The sequence below is a fragment of the Aquarana catesbeiana genome, linkage group LG03 (assembly GCF_042186555.1).
Source record: "Aquarana catesbeiana isolate 2022-GZ linkage group LG03, ASM4218655v1, whole genome shotgun sequence".
Lineage (NCBI taxonomy): Eukaryota > Metazoa > Chordata > Amphibia > Anura > Ranidae > Aquarana > Aquarana catesbeiana.
This window is the reverse complement of record NC_133326.1, coordinates 718,497,784-718,515,659: the sequence shown is the minus strand read 5'-3', so window position 1 is coordinate 718,515,659 and position 17,876 is coordinate 718,497,784. Positions and strand designations below refer to the sequence as shown.

At 46.0% G+C, this 17,876-nt stretch overlaps 1 protein-coding gene across 18 annotated transcripts in view; it reads right to left on the bottom strand.

Moving 5' to 3' along the window:
* LOC141133709 (uncharacterized) overlaps positions 1-17,876 on the bottom strand; it is a 351,664-nt gene that overhangs the window by 52,406 nt on the left and 281,382 nt on the right. For 9 of the 18 annotated variants that reach the window (XM_073623213.1, XM_073623212.1, XM_073623210.1 and 6 more), the window contains 5 exons: positions 17,757-17,798; positions 16,747-16,788; positions 16,268-16,309; positions 15,483-15,524; positions 13,774-13,815 (listed from right to left, as the gene is read on the bottom strand). The exons of 1 other annotated variant lie outside the window; for it this stretch is intronic. In XM_073623213.1, the coding sequence (XP_073479314.1) occupies positions 13,774-13,815; positions 15,483-15,524; positions 16,268-16,309; positions 16,747-16,788; positions 17,757-17,798 (210 nt within the window). The remainder of the gene's footprint in view (positions 1-13,773; positions 13,816-15,482; positions 15,525-16,267; positions 16,310-16,746; positions 16,789-17,756; positions 17,799-17,876) is intronic. 8 more of the 18 variants (XM_073623220.1, XM_073623224.1, XM_073623227.1 and 5 more) reach the window with 6 other exon arrangements.

Genomic DNA, 17,876 nt, shown 5'->3' with positions numbered 1-17,876 from the left:
GGACTACATGACTGAAATCAAATTGGGTAAATTTAAAAGAGACTTAGATGATTTTAATTTAAATAGAGTTTTTAATTGGAAATTGAGATCCACACCACCTATGCCCGATGCCAGACCTCCTCAATCCCATTCCTCCCATCCTGTGCCCACCTCCACCAATATAACTACATGTCCTTTTTCCTCCCATCCTCCTCCACTCATTCCCCCCCAGATCCAAACACACTTCTCTTTCTCATCAACGGCCTCCTACGTCATCCTCATCCCAACACCACCCACCCCCACCCCTTATGAGAATCCCTATTCCTCATAAGAATCCCCAAGGTAATTCAATTTCTACCACCCGCCCTAGTCACTTGAAAAATAGGAATCAAACTACCAGAATCAACAATTTGCTCAGTGATCTCAACAGTTTCTATAATAGACTTTCTTATGTAGGAAGGGGCTATGATAATATTACCAAGAAAAATACTTCTATGCCTAACTCTGTTCCCAACATGGCGTTAGTATCAATATCGGATAACAACCGGTCCACTAATGCCATTCATTTGCCCAACCCCAATACACATTTAGGAATTCTAATGATGAACTTATGGATGTCCAGCCAGTAACAGACAGTCATGTCAGTACTATGGAACATCCTAATCCTATTCCACCACTCATCACCCAACCTACAGTCACTTTGGATTCTACTATTTCCTCTTCACATACTCCTTCCATTGATGCTCCTTTATCTCATGCGTTATGCTCCTCCGCTACTACTACTTTTTTAGTCTCCAGTCCTCCGCGAACCAGATTCTTTCGAATATGATGGCGACATCATAGACATCTTAGAATCCTTAACCGATGAAGAAGACACCCTAAGTCTCTTTACCCAGCACCTTGCCATGTCACCACCCATAGTACACTCATCTCTTAAACCCAAGTCTATTTTTTATCCCGCTCAGTCTAAAGGCCCTTACCTGGAAAGTTTTTATAGAGTAGTATATGCCGACTTTCTAAAACTTTGCCAGACATCCTCCACTGTACCACCTTGCATGTATAACTTTTCTGTCCCCGAAACTCGTGCCTTAGACTCCCTAATTCATTCGGCGGATGTCATTATCAAATCAGCCGATAAAGGGGGAGGTATAGATCTGCAAAATAAGGCAGACTATATAAATGAAGCTCATAGACTTTTTTCCGATAAGATCACATACAACAAGCTCCAAAATGATCCTACCACTGAATTTGCTGCTGAGTTCGATGTCTTAGTTAAATCAGCTCCTGATCGTGGAGTGATTAACAAAACCGAAGCCTCCTTTTTTTTTTAATTTTTTTTATCAGATTCCATATTTTTATCATTTACCAAAAGTTCACTTGGTAACTTCTCACTTCTCCCCCTGGCAGGCCCATTGTGGCTGCCATGGATAGCGTCACCACCAGCTTCAGCCAGTACATCGACCAATACCTCCAGCCCATTGTTCAACAGTTACCTTCCTATATTAGAGATGGCTCACATCTTTTGGAACTATTTGCACCTTACAAGTGGGAGCCCTCCTATTTATGGTTGTCTTTAAATGTTATGTCCCTTTATACCTCTATTCCACATCACTTTGGCCTATTAGCCTTGGAATTTTTTCTTGCACAGGACCCCCTTATCAACTTGAGACAAGCCACATTTATTTTGGAGGCCACAAATTTTGCCTGACCCACAATTACTTTGACTTCAATGGCGACTTCTACCTCCAAACCAAGGGGACCGCCATGGGAGCCAACTTTGCCCCCTCTTATGCCAAATTGGCTATGGGGTATTGGGAAAAGAACTTTATTTTACAAAGCAACCCCCCCACTCTGCCAACATCGTATTTATTGGTCGCTACATTGATGACATAATCATTACCTGGGATGGCTCCCCTGATCTAATCCCCTCTTTCGTGGATCATTGTGACCATAATCCATATGGCCTATCTTTCACTCATGCTTTTGATTCCACCAATCTGGCCTCCCTAGATTTAGAATTGGGTTACGTGGGCGATATGATTATCGCCAAGAACCACATCAAACCTACGGCTGGCAACTATTACCTGCATTATAAGAGTTGCCATTACCCAAAATGGACACAGAATATACTGAAAGGTCAGTTCTGTCGTTTACGAGAGAACTGTACCTTAGACACTGATTATGATACAATCAGCATATCATGAAAAAAGAAATTCGCTGATAAGGAATATCCAAAAGAATTGGTCGATCAAGCATACAACTATTATGCAAAAGGCAAACCGGCTAAAAAAGAAAAAATAGACCTTTCCACAAGATTTATTACCACTTTTAACTTTCAGTATAAAAAAATGGAAAATATATTGAAGAGACACTGGAACATTTTGCAACAGGACCCACTTCTCAAAACCATCCTCCCATCCACGCCAAGAATAACTTGCCAGTCTTAAAAACAAGATTGCCCCGAGCAAACTTCCAATTGATATACCCACCCCCAATCCCATCACTCTTATACCACTGGTGGGTATGTATCAATGCAAAAAAAGCCCACTGTAAGATTTGTTCCTTTGTCCAACATGGTAAAAAATCTTTTCACTCCAAGGGCAGGACTTATGCCCCGTACACACGGTCGGATTTTCCGATGGATAATGTCCGATCGGAGCGTGTTGTCGGAAATTCCGACCGTGTGTGGGCTCCATCGGACATTTTCCATCGGATTTTCCGACACACAAAGTTGGAGAGCAGGAGATAAAATTTTCCGACAACAAAATCCGTTGTCGGAAATTCTGATCGTGTGTACACAAATCCGACGGACAAAGTGCCACGCATGCTCAGAATAAATAAAGAGACGAAAGCTATTGGCTACTGCCCCGTTTATAGTCCCGACGTACGTGTTTTACGTCACCGCGTTCAGAACGATCGGATTTTCCGACAACTTTGTGTGACCGTGTGTAGGCAAAACAAGTTTGAGCCAACATCCGTCGGAAAAAATCCTAGGATTTTGTTGTCGGAATGTCCGAACAAAGTCCGACCGTGTGTACGGGGCATTACACATTAGACCACTTCTATAACTGTTCACCCAACTTTGTCGTGTATGGCCTTACGTGCCACTGTGGGTTGATTTATGTTGGGCGAACTATCTGCCCCTTAAGGCAGTGTTTCGGCCAGCATCGACGACTTATCGAGGGCGGAAAGTACAAGCATAGTGTCTCCCGGCACTTTGCCGAGTACCACAAAAAATCCACTGTTGGTCTCTCAGTTTGGGTGATCGAGCAAATTCCTAAATCGATGTCTGAAGCTGAACGTTTTGAAAAATTGTGCGCGAGAGAGACATTTTGGATTTATTGTCTTGATGTACTCTCGCCTGGTGGCCTTGGTTTAGCAAAAAAAGGATTTGTTTCAAAAAAGTTCCAAACAGTCTGGTGACTCTTGTGCTCAGAAATAGACCGGTGACTTCTGTGCTCCCCCTATGGCTCCCCACTCACCAGCTCCTTATACCCCTACAGGGGTGACAGGCAGTATGGAATATCATAGGCAGTCTTCATAGATGGTTTCCTGTAGTCCCTTTAGCAATGGCTCCTGCTTCCACTAACCCAGGACATCCGGATCGATCATCTGTACATCACAGCCTCTGCCACCATATCCAGGAAAGGGATCTCCAGGGATGAGTCCCCTCCACAGACAGACAAACAGCTGCACTACAAACTCTGCAATCTCTTGCACCAGCTTGTCTCCTTCGTTCGTTCACTTGTCCAGTAAGTATTGGTAACCCCATAGATAACATCTAGCCCCTCCTCATCTTCCAGTCTGATCCTATCTATCCTTCCTCCCCATCCCCCCCCCCCTTACCCCACTGACCCCCCTTCTCCCCCCTTCTTTGTCCTATTTTTCTTTTCTTTTTCGTCCCCTTTTCTCGTTCCTTTTTCTTTCCCCTTTCCCCCCTCCCCTCCCCCTACTTTTCTCCCTTTCTATTTCCTTTCCTCTTTTCATATCCATATCCCTATTTTAGGAATAATATGTTACATATATGATTAAATAAAATAACAACTATCTAATAAAAAAAATGTATATATATTTTTTATAATTTTTACACATTTTTGACCCAATATGATCCTGCTCTATTTAACCTGAGACTTAATATTATGATCTAAATATAAATTAGATATCAATTCAACTACCCTCTTCCCAATCACTCTTTACTGAATCTCTAGTAGCTCTTATCCATAAATTTATTTATATTTTTATTAATGGGTTGTATTTTATTTTATTTGATCTATCTCAGTTTATCATCTATTTGCATATGAATTTCTTTTATTTATCTCGTATTATCTAATATGAAATTCATTATTATATCTTTGATAGTAATGTAGCCCTTCCCTTGTGATGGGATTGATCTATATCCCATTGTTAGTGAATGGCGTTGTTCATTTGCCACCTGACAGCTATTATCCTGTTTATTGCTTAATCATATTTCATTGATTGTTTTATTGTGGCCGTTTTTTGTTAAAATCTTTCTTGTATCATTTACCCTTTTTTTTTTATAATAATTCTTCATAGTGTACTTTGGTCTAGGCCACAGCGTGTGTCTTTGAAAGTTTTTTTTCTGTTGTATCATGTCTTTTAACGTTGTCTCCCCTATAATATTGCTGATACCCTGTTTTTTACCATGTACGTCCTGGCCCCTCCCCTATCAGACTATAAAAGGTTTATTGTGCTTCACACCTCTCATGCTTCAAAAAGGAATGCGGCCATTCGTCCACCAATGGCTAGCTGATTCTGAAACACGTTGCATACGTGTGACGTCATTGCTGGGCACTGTGCTGTGTTTGCTCCCCAAGCCTCGTTCTGACTTCACACACATGGCCGTGTCTTTTCTTTACATCACCGAGGCGCAACTACTCACTGTGGAGCCACAGCATGGCCAGCCAGCAGCACTGGCGTCTAACCCTCTCCTTGGAACCCTTATCCTTGTGCAATGGACATTACCTGTCTCCACCTGACCAGGATATGACCAGGACTGGATTGCTGAAGGAGACCGCACTGTGCTGAGCCATACCACCCTTCCCTCCCTGGATTCGATGTGGAGCCAGCCTTACAGGATCTGCTGTGACCTGTAGTCCCACTGCATCTCCTCAGCCCAGCTAACAGACCAGAACGCAACTCTCCTTGCCTCCATGTGAGTGGATATTGTTGTTTAATAAATTGATTTTATGATACATACTCAGAGGCGCCCCTCTCCTTGTTTTTATTCTAGCTTACTGGAACCCACTTCTGGCTCTTTTGGTGGCTGCCCTGACTGACCCCTGTTATATTTATCCCAGGACGCATGTGTGAGTACATCCTACTATTTCTGCTTTTGGACTATTGGGTTCCACACTGAGGTATCTGTGCATTGCACCTTTTTACCTGTTTCATAGAATTACACAGAATTTCTTCTGGCCCAATTTTAACCAGGATGTGCGACAGTACTGCAAAATGTGTGACACATGTCAACGGGTAGGTAAGCGGGGGGACCACCCTATGGCCAGACTTATGTCCTTGACTATTAATGGGGATCCCTTTTACCGCATAGCATAACATTGTGGCTCCCTCGGCCAGGCCTAGTCCATCCGGGAAGAAGTAGACTCTCACCATGGTGGACTACGCCACCCGTTACCCAGAGGCAGCAGCTATGTCCAACATTGAAGCAGAGACAGTAGCTGATGCCCTGGTTAAGATATTTACTAGAGTGGGGTTCCCTAAGGAGATTCTCTCTGACCAGGGTACCCAGTTTACCGCTGTGCTCACCGAGCAGTTGTGGAAGGTGTGCAATATTAAGCCCTTGCTAAACTCACCTTACCACCCCCAGACTAATGGTCTCTGCGAGCGCTTTAACAGGATCCTCAAGAAAATGCTGAGGACCTTTTTGGACGCTTGCAGAGACTGGGAGGGGTTCCTGCCTCACCTGTTATTTGCATACAGAGAGGTACCCCAGGAATCTACTGGGTTCGCTCCCTTCGTGTTACTCTATGGGAGAAGGGTCTGTGGACCCCTCAATCTCATTAGAGGATACTGGGAGGGAGAGACAGAGCAGGAGGGGACCCCCATAGTGCTCTATGTTCTGGAACTCAAGGACCGCATGGAGCAACTGTCTCTGATGGTAAGGGAGAATCTTGCGGCCCAGGGGAGACAGAAGAGATGGTACAATCGGGGGGCCCGACAGCATATCTTCCAGGTTGGACAGAAGGTCTTAGTGCTCAAGCCTGTGAGGACTGACAAGATGCAGGCATCTTGGCAGGGCCCGTATAAAGTAGTAGCCCAGGTATGTCATTATTGCCAGCTGTGCAGATGAAAGAATCCAGCGAACCTTTCATGTGAACTTGCTGAAGGAGTATCAGGGACGGCAAGAGGATGTTGCTGCAGTATGTGCCCCTGCTGCGGACAACTCCGAAAGTTTACCCCTCCCTGACTTACTAGAGAGAGACCCCAGACTGACCTCATTAGCCTGATACAGCTAGGGGACCGGTTAAGCCCCACAAAGAAGAAACAGGCTAAGTGGCTTCTGTGGGAGAAACAGGCGACTGTCATTGTTATGCAGTAATGTGTGTCTGTCAGCTTACCTCTCTCCATGTGTTCCTTTAGAGGCCAACCACCCTCACCTGACTGCTTATATAATCTTCCCTCAGCATAGCTCCACCTCAGCCTCTAATAAGGAACACTATATTAACCTGTGCATTGCAAGCCAACTTTGCTGATCAACCATTGTGTGTTTGGCTTCCTGTTTCCTGCTTGCCATGTGCTCTATGTTTGTCTCTGTTACCGACCTTGATCTGTTCTCAACTATTCCTGTTTGCTCATGACCCTGACCTTTTGGCTTGTCCCCGACTATCCCTAATTGCCTGTGACCCTGAATCTGTATGCTAGTTGCCCTGACCTTGGCTTATCCCCTTACTATCCTTGTTGTTCCAGCCTGCTGCTTCCTTCCTCTATCTCCTGTAGTCTACCGTGAGCGTGAGCTGTGAGACCCTGGGGGCCATGACCTGGAGCCAGACTGCAGCGCAGTCAATCCTCACCACTTGAGTCTCTGGTGAACACCTGCTGGCTCTTAGACTCCGCTCCCTGGGGAATCTATGCTCTAGCGCCCACTGGGATCTGTGTTAGTGATCTAGTAGGCCTGCTTCCTGAACCTCCCAGGGTTCAATCTGCAGCAGTCAATCCTAGGGTCCACTACCTTAGCGGTGCACTCCTGAGTCCTACGGAGTGCATCTGTCACCTGGACTCAGGTGACCTGACAGTTTGATCAGCCATGGACCCGGCTGACGTGTTGCTTCCTGCAGCTTATCCATTGCAAGGCGTAGTCCGCAGACTTGAGACCCAGGAATTTAATCTGACCCAGGTGATAGGATTCCTTCAGGATTTGGCCTCCCGTTTTGAACAGGTTCAGACCTCATTAGGACCCCCGGTTCAACAACCTCAACCACTATCTGCTGCTGCACCTATCGCACCAGTTGCAGCCACATATTCATTACAACTGCCAGCTCCGGGCCACTTCTCTGGGGACTCCAAGGGCTGCAGGGGGTTCCTTAGCCAGTGCACAATTCATTTTGAACTCCAGCCCAAAATTTCCTGTCCGATCGAGCGAAGGTAGCCTACATTATATCCCTCCTGTCCGGCGAGGCGTTAGCCTGGGCTGCTCCTCCATGGGAACTGAATGATCTAGTGGTTTCTAGCCTGTCTGATTTCAGACAGGCTTCCTGCAGCTTATCCATTGCAAGGCATAGTCCGCAGACTTGAGACCCAAGAATCTAATCAGACCCAGGTGATGCGATTACTTCAGGATTTGGCCTCCCGTTTTGAACAGGTTCAGGCCTCATTAGGACCCCCGGTTCAACAACCTCAACCTCTATCTGCTGCTGCACCTATCGCACCAGTCATAGCCACATATTCATTACAACTGCCAGCTCCGGGCTGCTTCTCTGGGGACTCCAAGGCCTGCAGGGGGTTCCTTAGCCAGTGCACAATTCATTTTGAACTCCAGCCCCAAAATTTCCTGTCTGATCGAGCAAAGGTAGCCTATATTATATCCCTCCTGTCTGGCGAGGTGTTAGCCTGGGCTGCTCCTCCGTGGGAACTGAATGATCCAGTGGTCTGATTTCTTGCAACTTTTTCAGAATATCTTTGAGCAACCGTGTCGTGTCTTCTCAGCAGCAAGCGCTCTTTTATGTCTCCATCAAGAATCCGCTTCTGTGGGACAGTACGCTCTTCATTTTTGTATTTTGACTGCTGAGCTGAGCTGGAATAATGAGGCCCTAGTTGCAACATTTTTACATGGCCTCTCTGATAGAGTGAAGGATGAATTAGCAGGAAGATCCCTCCCTGCTGATCTTGACGGTGTCATCACCTTGTGTAACCAGGTCAATATTCGCTTTCAGAAAAGGGCCCTGGAAAAAAGACGCCAGCACTCCCCGTTCTCTAGGCAGCCTGAGCTCCCTGTTCCTTTCACTTCGACCCGAGGAGCTCCCCCTGCCTGCTGAGGAATCTATGCAGCTGGGCCGGACCAAGTTATCTCCCGAAGAACACGCTAGGCGCAGAACTCTGGCCTGTGCCTCTACTGAGGGGTCAAAGGTCATTTTCGTGACACTTGTTCTCTTCCTCCGGAAAAATGCTCGGGGCTAATACATCTGGAAGGTGGAGTATTAGACCCTGAAATATCACCTTCACCTTCTCGTCTTCTCCTTTCTGTGTTCCTTCATGTCGGAGCTTCCTATCGTTCGATCTCGACACATCTGGATTCCGGAGCAGCTGGCAATTTCATGGATTGGGAAACTGCATCTTCCATGAGACTTACCCTTTTGCCCCTCACAATGCCATTGGTGGTCTTGGCGATGGATGGCACCGTTCTCCCAGAGGACCCTATCCGCTTCCAGACCCTCCCTGTTAAGATGTCAATAGGGACACTCCACCAGGAGTGGATATCCTTCCTTGTCTTACCTAAGGCTTCATCTCCTATCATATTAGGTCTTCCTTGGTTATGGCTCCATTCTCCACACGTTGACTGGACTGCTGGACAGATCCTGGCTTGGGGTTCCTCCTGTTCCTCTTCTTGCCTGCTCAAGGTTGCCCCAAAGGAAAAACTTCCTGTTGCCACCATCCCAGTATCTTCTGCTCTTCCCGCTGAATATAGCGATTTCTGGGATGTGTCCTGCAATAGTCGGACTGATACACTCTCTAGCTCATGTGGCACTCTGGATGTGGAGCCCACCTATGAACCTGAGCCGATCATTCACTCCAGTTTGCATAACCACTTACCTTTGCCTGTCCCTAAACTCCCTTGGACGCACACCCATGTTAACTCGGCCGACCAGTTCCACAGTCGCTACGCCCTGCAAAGCGATTGTGGTAGTCACTGCACCTGGTGATGCTATTCAGTCGGCCTCTGCACCAATTGTGCCAGTCCAGCCTATGCCCAGTGAGCTTCCTGCTTATTCTTATTCAGGACCTTCTGTAACCTGGCCTCACCCTGCTAGTACTACGTCCATTCAAACCTGTTTAAGGGGCTCAATCCATCCTTTGGATAGACTGCTTCATTCAGTCAGGTGGGATTTTCAATCTTTCTTTCTGGGCTCTCTGCATTCTGCTTGTGTTTCAGCTATCCAGCTTGACTCTGGTGACACGTCACCTTCTAATCAGCCTGGCCTCAGGGATCCACTGACCTCTGCCCAGTCAGATGATCCTGTGCTGGATGTCCAGCTCATCTTTAAGGTTCTGGGGGACCCTGCTCAGACTCCTGATGGCCTTCTCATGCCCTTACCCATTCCTAAGAAGCCTTTAGTCCTCAATAAGTCCTCTCGTCCTCTCCCTACCTTGGTTTCAGTCTCTGAGGATAATCTAAAATACGAGGTTAGTCAAGTTCTGGATTCCCAGCTCCGTAGAGAAATTCTTCAGTACCTCGTACATTGGAAAGGGTTTGGTCCTGAGGAGAGGTCTTGGATCACTGCATCTGAGATCTTTGCATCTCGTCTGTTGAAGAGGTTTCATCTGGAGATTCCCTTTCAGCCTGGGCCCAGACGGGGGAGGGGGAGGCCTCGTAAGAGGGGGGTACTGTCATGGTTATGCAGTAATGTGTGTCTGTCAGCTTACCTCACTCCATGTGTTCCTTTAGAGGCCAGCCACCCTCACTTGACTGCATATATAATCTTCCCTCAGCATAGCTCCACTTCAGCCTCTAATTAGGAAAACTATATTAATCTGTGCATTGCAAGCCAACCTTGCTGATCAACCATTGTGTGTTTGGCTTCCTGTTTCCTGCTTGCCGTGTGCTCTACGTTTGTCTCTGTTATCGACCTTGGTGTGTTCTTGACTATTCCTGTTTGCTTGTGGCCCTGACCTATTGGCGTGTTCCCGACTATCCCTGTTTGCCTGTGACCCTGAACCTTTGGCGTGTACTCTGTTGTCCTTGTCTTCTAGTTGCCCCGACCTTGGCTTATCCCCTTACTATCCTTGTTGTTCCAGCCTGCTGCTTCCTTCCTCTATCACCTGTAGTCTACCGTGAGCATGAGCTGTGAGACCCTGGGTGCCGTGACCTGCAGCGCAGTCCATCCTAACCACTAGAGACTCTGGTGAACACCTGCTGGCTCTTAGACTCCACTCCCTGGGGAATCTATGCTCTAGCGCCCACTGGGATCTGTGTTAGTGATCTAGTAGACCTGCTTCCTGAACCTCCCAGGGTTCAATCTGCAGCAGTCAGTCCTAGGGTCCACTACCTTAGCGATTCACTCCTGACTCCTACAGAGTGCATCTGTCACCTGGACTCAGGTGACCTGACAGCGACTTTCTCCCAAAAACCGGGCTACATGACCCTGGCTGTGCATAAGGTAGAGACCCCTGGACAAGCACCCCTTCGACAGCCCCCCTACCATATTCCTGAAGCAGTCCAAGAAGGAATGCAGAAGGAGATACAGGAGATGATTCAGTTAGGAGTCATTGAGCCCTCCGACAGCCCTTGGGCCTCGCCTTTAGTCCTGGTGTCTAATAAATACGGAACTACCCAGTTCTACGTGGACTACAGGCGACTCAATGAGAAGACCACCACTGACGCCTACCCGATGCCCAGGGTAGACGAACTGCTAGATCGTATAGCCAGGAGACATTATTTAACTACAATAGACCCGTGTAAAGGCTATTGGCAGATTCCCCTGGCTGAGGATTCTAGCCCCAAGTCAACATTTGTTACCCGGTTTGGCCTGTACCAGTCTAAGGTCATGCCATTCGGGGTGAAAAATGCCCCGGCTACCTTCCAACGTAAGGTGGATAGGCTCCTCGATGGCTTGCAGCATTTTGCATGTACATACTTGGATGACATTGCGATTTAAAGTGGGTCTTGGGAGGAGCACCTGGTTCACGTAGGGGTGGTTCTGGACAAGATTCGGGTTGCAGGCCTGACCTTGAATCCAGACAAGTGCCATCTAGGTATGGCGGAGGTGCAGTACCTGGGACACCGAGTAGGTTATGGGAACCAAAGACCAGAGCCAGCCAAGATAGAGGCAGTAGCTAACTGGCCCACACCCCGTACTAAGACCCAGGTATTAGCCTTCTTGGGGACTGCAGGGTACTACCGACGTTTTATCCCTGATTATAGTACTATCGCCAAGCCCCGGACTGACCTGACGAAAAATAATTTACCTAGGCAGGTACTGTGGTCTCCAGGTTGTGAAACTGCATTTCTAGCCCTCAAGCAAGCACTTGTAAATGCCCCTGTCTTGGCTGCCCCAGTACCTAAGAAACGTTTCCTTGTCCACACAGACGCTTCCGTGTTTGGACTGGGGGCTGTGCTGAGCCAAATCGGGGAGGATGGAGGAGAACACCATGTTGCATACCTGAGCAGAAAGTTATTACCCCGGGAAGTGAGCTATGCGGCAGTGGAGAAGGAGTGCTTGGCCCTGGTCTGGGCCCTTAAAATGTTGAACCCTTATTTGTACGGACAGGAATTTTCATTAGTCACCGACCACAACCCATTGGTCTGGCTTAACCGGGTCTCAGGAGACAATGACAGGTTGCTGTGGTGGAGCTTAGCCCTGCAACCTTACAATTTCACCATCAGCTACCGACCCGGTAAGCAAAACAGCAATGCTGATGGGTTATCCTGGCAAACAGACATCACTTTAGCCTCCTAGTTCCGGACATCCCCAAGTTGACCCGAGAAGGATCAAGCCGGGTCTGCCGGAGTGTCCCACAAGGAAGGAGCCATGTGACGGGAGTCACTTTTGGGCACAGGGTGACTGAGAAAATATATCTTGGATTCCTTAAAATGGGACAGTAATATATATCCACAATATCTCCCAGGATATAGACTATTCTTGGTTTGTTTGATACTGAGCTCAGCTTGTTGGTTGAGAGAGCTGATCACATTGGCCTCTGGAGCTAGGTAGGAGCCGGACAGTCTACTCCTACTGTGGTTTGTTGCCTGCTGGGCTGGGGAGGGGGGGAGATCACTGTTTGTATTGTTACTTGTAATTAGCTCCTGCTTTTGTGAGAAGGTTTCATGTGTTGATACTAATGTGTGAAGCTCAGTGACAACAAGCTTGTTCTGTGTTGATATCCAGGAGGGCACAGAGTCACAGCGGATGATTTAAGGGGTTAGTTAATTAGTTCATGATAATTCTGTTTCTGGTTACAGTTGTATTGTTAGAGTTATATGAGCAGGAGGGGGGACCTCCTCTTCTACTGTATATAAGACTGTATTCTGGTTCTAATAATAAAGAGTCTGATTCCTGTTTGACCCTCTGTACAGAGCCTCGTCTAGTACTTGGGGGGAAGAATTATTCATATGGGTTTCTTGATCAGCTGATTGGAGTGTTCGGTAGCTGCCTTTGTGTTCGGAAATGGAATGTCCTAAACGACTTTAACCCCTTTCACACTCGGGGTGTCGTTACAGCAGGGTCTCCTTCCACTACCTCCTCCTCCACAGAATTATGTATGCAGGATCTCCTTCCACTACCTCCTCCTCCACAGAATTACATATGCAGGATCTCCTTCCACTACCTTCTCCTCCAAAGAATTATGTATGCAGGATTTCATTCCACTATCTTCACCTCTACAGAATTATATATGCAGAATCTACTTCCACTACATCCTCCTCATAAGGAATTATATATGCAAGGTCTCCTTCCACAACCTTCTCCTTCAATGAATGATGTATGCAGGATCTCCTTCCACTACCTCCTCCTCTACAGAATTATGTATGCAGGATCTCCTTACACTACCCTTCTCCTCCACAGAATTATGTATGCAGGATCTCCTTCCACTACCTCCTCCTCCACAGAATTATGTATGCAGGGTCTCCTTCCACTACCTCCTCCTCCACAGAATTATGTATGCAGGATCTCCTCCCACTACCCTCCTCCTCCACAGAATTATGTATGCAGGATCTCCTTCCACTACCCTCCTCCTCCACAGAATTATGTATGCAGGATCTCCTTCCACTACCTTCTCCTCCACAGAATTATGTATGCAGGATCTCCTTCCACTACCTCCTCCTCCACAGAATTATGTATACAGGATCTCCGTCCACTACCCTCCTCCTCCACAGAATTATGTATGCAGGATCTTCTTCCACTACCTCCTCCTCCAAAGAATTATATATGCAGGATCTCCTTCTACTACCTCCTCCTCCACAGAATTATGTATGCAGGTTCTTCTTCCACTACCATCCTCAACCACAGAATTATATTTCCTGTGCTTTTCACAATACTTCTATGTATTCAGGAAATCTTATTACACAATGGAATTGATGAAATAACAGATGCATTAAATACTTACCTTTACTCTTCAGCTGTGAAATTGAATCTTCAATATTTGTATCTGGGAAGGAAAAAAAATTCACAATAATTAATTTTTATGATGTTTGGGGACTCACATTGGCAAATGTTTAGAAACCAACCTAAAGATATAGTCAGCAGATTGCACAAAAGTGTTTTGAATATTGGCCATCTTAACAGCAGATATTGTACCATCCTCAATCATAGAACAAGGTATGCAATGTCTCCTTCCACTACCTCCTCCTCCATAGAATTACCGTATTTATCGGCGTATAACACGCACCGGCGTATAACACGCACCCCAATTTAGGAGGGAATTTTAAGGAAAAAAAACTTTTAGGAGGGAAGTTGAAGGGAAAAAAAAACTTACATTTAAATGCCCATCATTGCAGCCTTCTCAGTGCAGCCTTGTCAGTGCAGCCTTCCTCAGTGCAGCCTTCCCCAGTGCAGCCATGTCAGTGCAGCCTTGTCAGTGCAGCCTTGTCAGTGCAGCCATGTCAGTGCAGCCTTCCCCAGTGCAGCCTTCCCCAGTGCAGCCATGTCAGTGCAGCCTTGTCAGTGCAGCCTTCCCCAGTGCAGCCTTCCCCAGTGCAGCCATGTCAGTGCAGCCTTGTCAGTGCAGCCATGTCAGTGCAGCCATGTCAGTGCAGCCTTCCCCAGTGCAGCCTTCCCCAGTGCAGCCTCCCCCAGTGCAGCCTCCCCCAGTGCAGCCTCGCCCAGTGCAGCCTTGCCCAGTGCAGCCTTCAATCCCCTGTCTTCAAAATCGCCGACCGCGATTTGAAAATGGCGCCGCCGGCGCCGAAATACACAGAGCCGGTCCTCGGCTCTTTCCGGCGGCTCTCGTTCATTTTCGGCTCCACTCGTAGTCCCGAGCGGAGCTATCCGAACCTAGCCGAGTAGGTTCGGATAGCTCCGCTCGGGACTACGAGTGGAGCCGAAAATGAACGAGAGCCGCCGGAAAGAGCCGAGGACCGGCTCTGTGTATTTCGGCGCCGGCGGCGCCATTTTCAAATCGCGGTTGGCGATTTTTGAGCTCTGCAGCTCAGGGGATCGGCGTATAACACGCACCTGCGACTTTCCCCTGATTTTAAGGGGAAAAAAGTGCGTGTTATACGCCGATAAATACGGTATGTATGCATGATCTCCTTCCACTACCTCCTCCTCCACAGAATTATGTATGCAGGATCTCCTTACAATACTCTTCTCCTCCACAGAATTATGTATGCAGGATCTCCGTCCACTACCCTCCTCCTCCACAGAATTATGTATGCAGGGTCTCCTTCTACTACCTCCTCCTCTACAGAATTATGTATGCAGGATCTCCTTCCACTACCTCCTCCTCTACAGAATTATGTATACAGGATCTCCTTCCACTACCTCCTCCTCCACATAATTATGTATGCAGGATCTCTTTCCACTACCTCCTCCTCCACAGAATTATGTATGCAGGATCTCCTTCCACTACCTCCTCCTCCACAGAATTATGTATACAGGATCTCCGTCCACTACCCTCCTCCTCCACAGAATTATGTATGCAGGATCTTCTTCCACTACCTCCTCCTCCAAAGAATTATATATGCAGGATCTCCTTCTACTACCATCCTCAACCACAGAATTATATTTCCTGTGCTTTTCACAATACTTCTATGTATTCAGGAAATCTTATTACACAATTGAATCGATGAAATAACAGATGCATTAAATACTTACCTTTACTCTTCAGCTGTGAAATTGAATCTTCAATATTTGTATCTGTGAAGGAAAAAAATTTCACAACAATTAATTTTCATGATGTTTGGGGACTCACATTGGCAAATGTTCAGAAACCAACCTAAAGATATAGTCAGAAGATTGCACAAAAGTGTTTTGAATATTGGCCATCTTAACTGCAGATATTGTACCATCCTCATTCATAGAACAAGATATGCAAGATCTCCTTCCACTACCTTCTCCTCCACAGAATTATGTATGCAGGATCTCCTTCCACTACCTCCTCCACAGAATTATTTATGCAGGATCTCCTTCCACTACCTCCTCCACAGAATTATGTATGCAAGATCTCCTCCCACTACCTCCTCCTCCACAGATATATGTATGCAAGATCTCCTCCCACTACCTTCTCCTCCACAGAATTATGTATGCAGGAAATCCTTCCACTACCTCCTCTTCCTTCACATTATTATTTGTGCAGGATCTCCTTCCACTACCTTCTCCTCCACAGAATTATGTATAGAAGATCTCCTTCCACTACCTCCTCCTCCACGTAAATATTTATGCAGGATCTCCTTCCTCTACCTCCTCCTCCACAGAATTATGTATGCAGGATCTCCTTCCACTACCTCCTCCTCCACAGAATTATGTATGCAAGATCTTCTTCTACTACCATCCACCACCACAGAATTTTATTTCCAGTACTTTTCACAATACTTCTATGTATTCAGGAAATCTTATTACACAATTGAATTGATGAAAAGACAGATGCATTAAATACTTACCTTTATTCTTCAGCTGTGAAATTGAATCTTCAATATTTGTATCTGGGAAGGAAAAAAAATCACAACAATTATTTTTATGATGTTTTGGGACTTACATTGGCAAATGTTTAGAAACCAACCTAAAGATATAGTCAGCAGATTGCATAAAAGTGTTTTGAATATTGGCCATCTTAGCAGATATTGTACCAGCCTCATTCATAGAACAAGGTATGCAAGGTCTCCTTCCACTACCTCCTCCTCCTCCATAGAATTATGTATGCAGGATCTCCTTCCACTACCCTCTCCTCCACAGAATTATGTATGCAGGATCTCCTTCCACTACCCTCCTCCTCCACAGAATTATATATGCGGGATCTTCTTATACTACCATCCTCAACCACAGAATTATATTTCCTGTACTTTTCACAATACTTCTATGCATTCAGGAAATCTAATTACACAATTGAATCGATGAAATAACAGATGCATTAAATACTTACCTTTACTCTTCAGCTGTAAAATTGAATCTTCAATATTTGTATCTGGGAAGGAAAAATATTTCACAACAATTAATTTTCATGATGTTTGGGGACTCACATTGGCAAATGTTCAGAAACCAACCTAAAGATATAGTCAGAAGATTGCACAAAAGTGTTTTGAATATTGGCCATCTTAACTGCAGATATTGTACCATCCTCCATCATAGAACAATGTATGCAAGGTCTCCTTCCACTACCTTCTCCTCCATAGAATTATGTATGCAGCATCTCCTTCCACTATCTCCCCCTCCACAGATTTATGTATGCAGGATCTCCTTCCACTACCTCCTCCTCCACAGAATTATGTATGCAGGATCTCCTTCCACTCCCTCCTCCTCCTTCACATAAATATTTGTGCAGGATCTCCTTCCACTACCTCCTCCTCCACAGAATTATGTATGCAGGATATCCTTCCACCACCTCCTCCTCCACAGAATTATGTATAGAGGATCTCATTCCACTACCTCCTCCTCCACATAAATATTTATGCAGGATCTCCTTCCACTACCTTCTCCTCCAGAGAATTATGTATGCGGGATCTCCTTCAACTACCTCCTCCTCCACAGAATTATGTTTGCAGGATTTCCTTCCACTACCTTCTCCTCCACAGAATTATGTATGCAGGATCTCCTTTCACTACCTCCTCCTCCACAGAATTATGTATGCAGTATCTCCTTACACTACCTCCTCCTCCACAGAATTATGTTTGCAGGATCTCCTTCCTCTACCTCCTCCTCCACAGAATTATGTATGCAGGATCTCCTTCTACTACCTCCTCCTCCACAGAATTATGTATGCAGGATTTCCTTCCACTACCTCCTCCTCCACAGAATTATGTATGCAGGGTCTCCTTCCACTACCTCCTCCTCCACAGAATTATATTTCCTGTACTTTTCACAATACTTCTATGTATACAGGAAATCTTATTACACAATTGAATTGATGAAAAGACAGATGCATTAAATACTAACCTTTATTCTTCAGCTGTGAAATTGAATCTTCAATATTTGTATCTGGAAAGGAAAAAAAAAATCACAATAATTAATTTTCATGATGTTTGGGGACTCAAATTGGCAAATGTTTAGAAACCA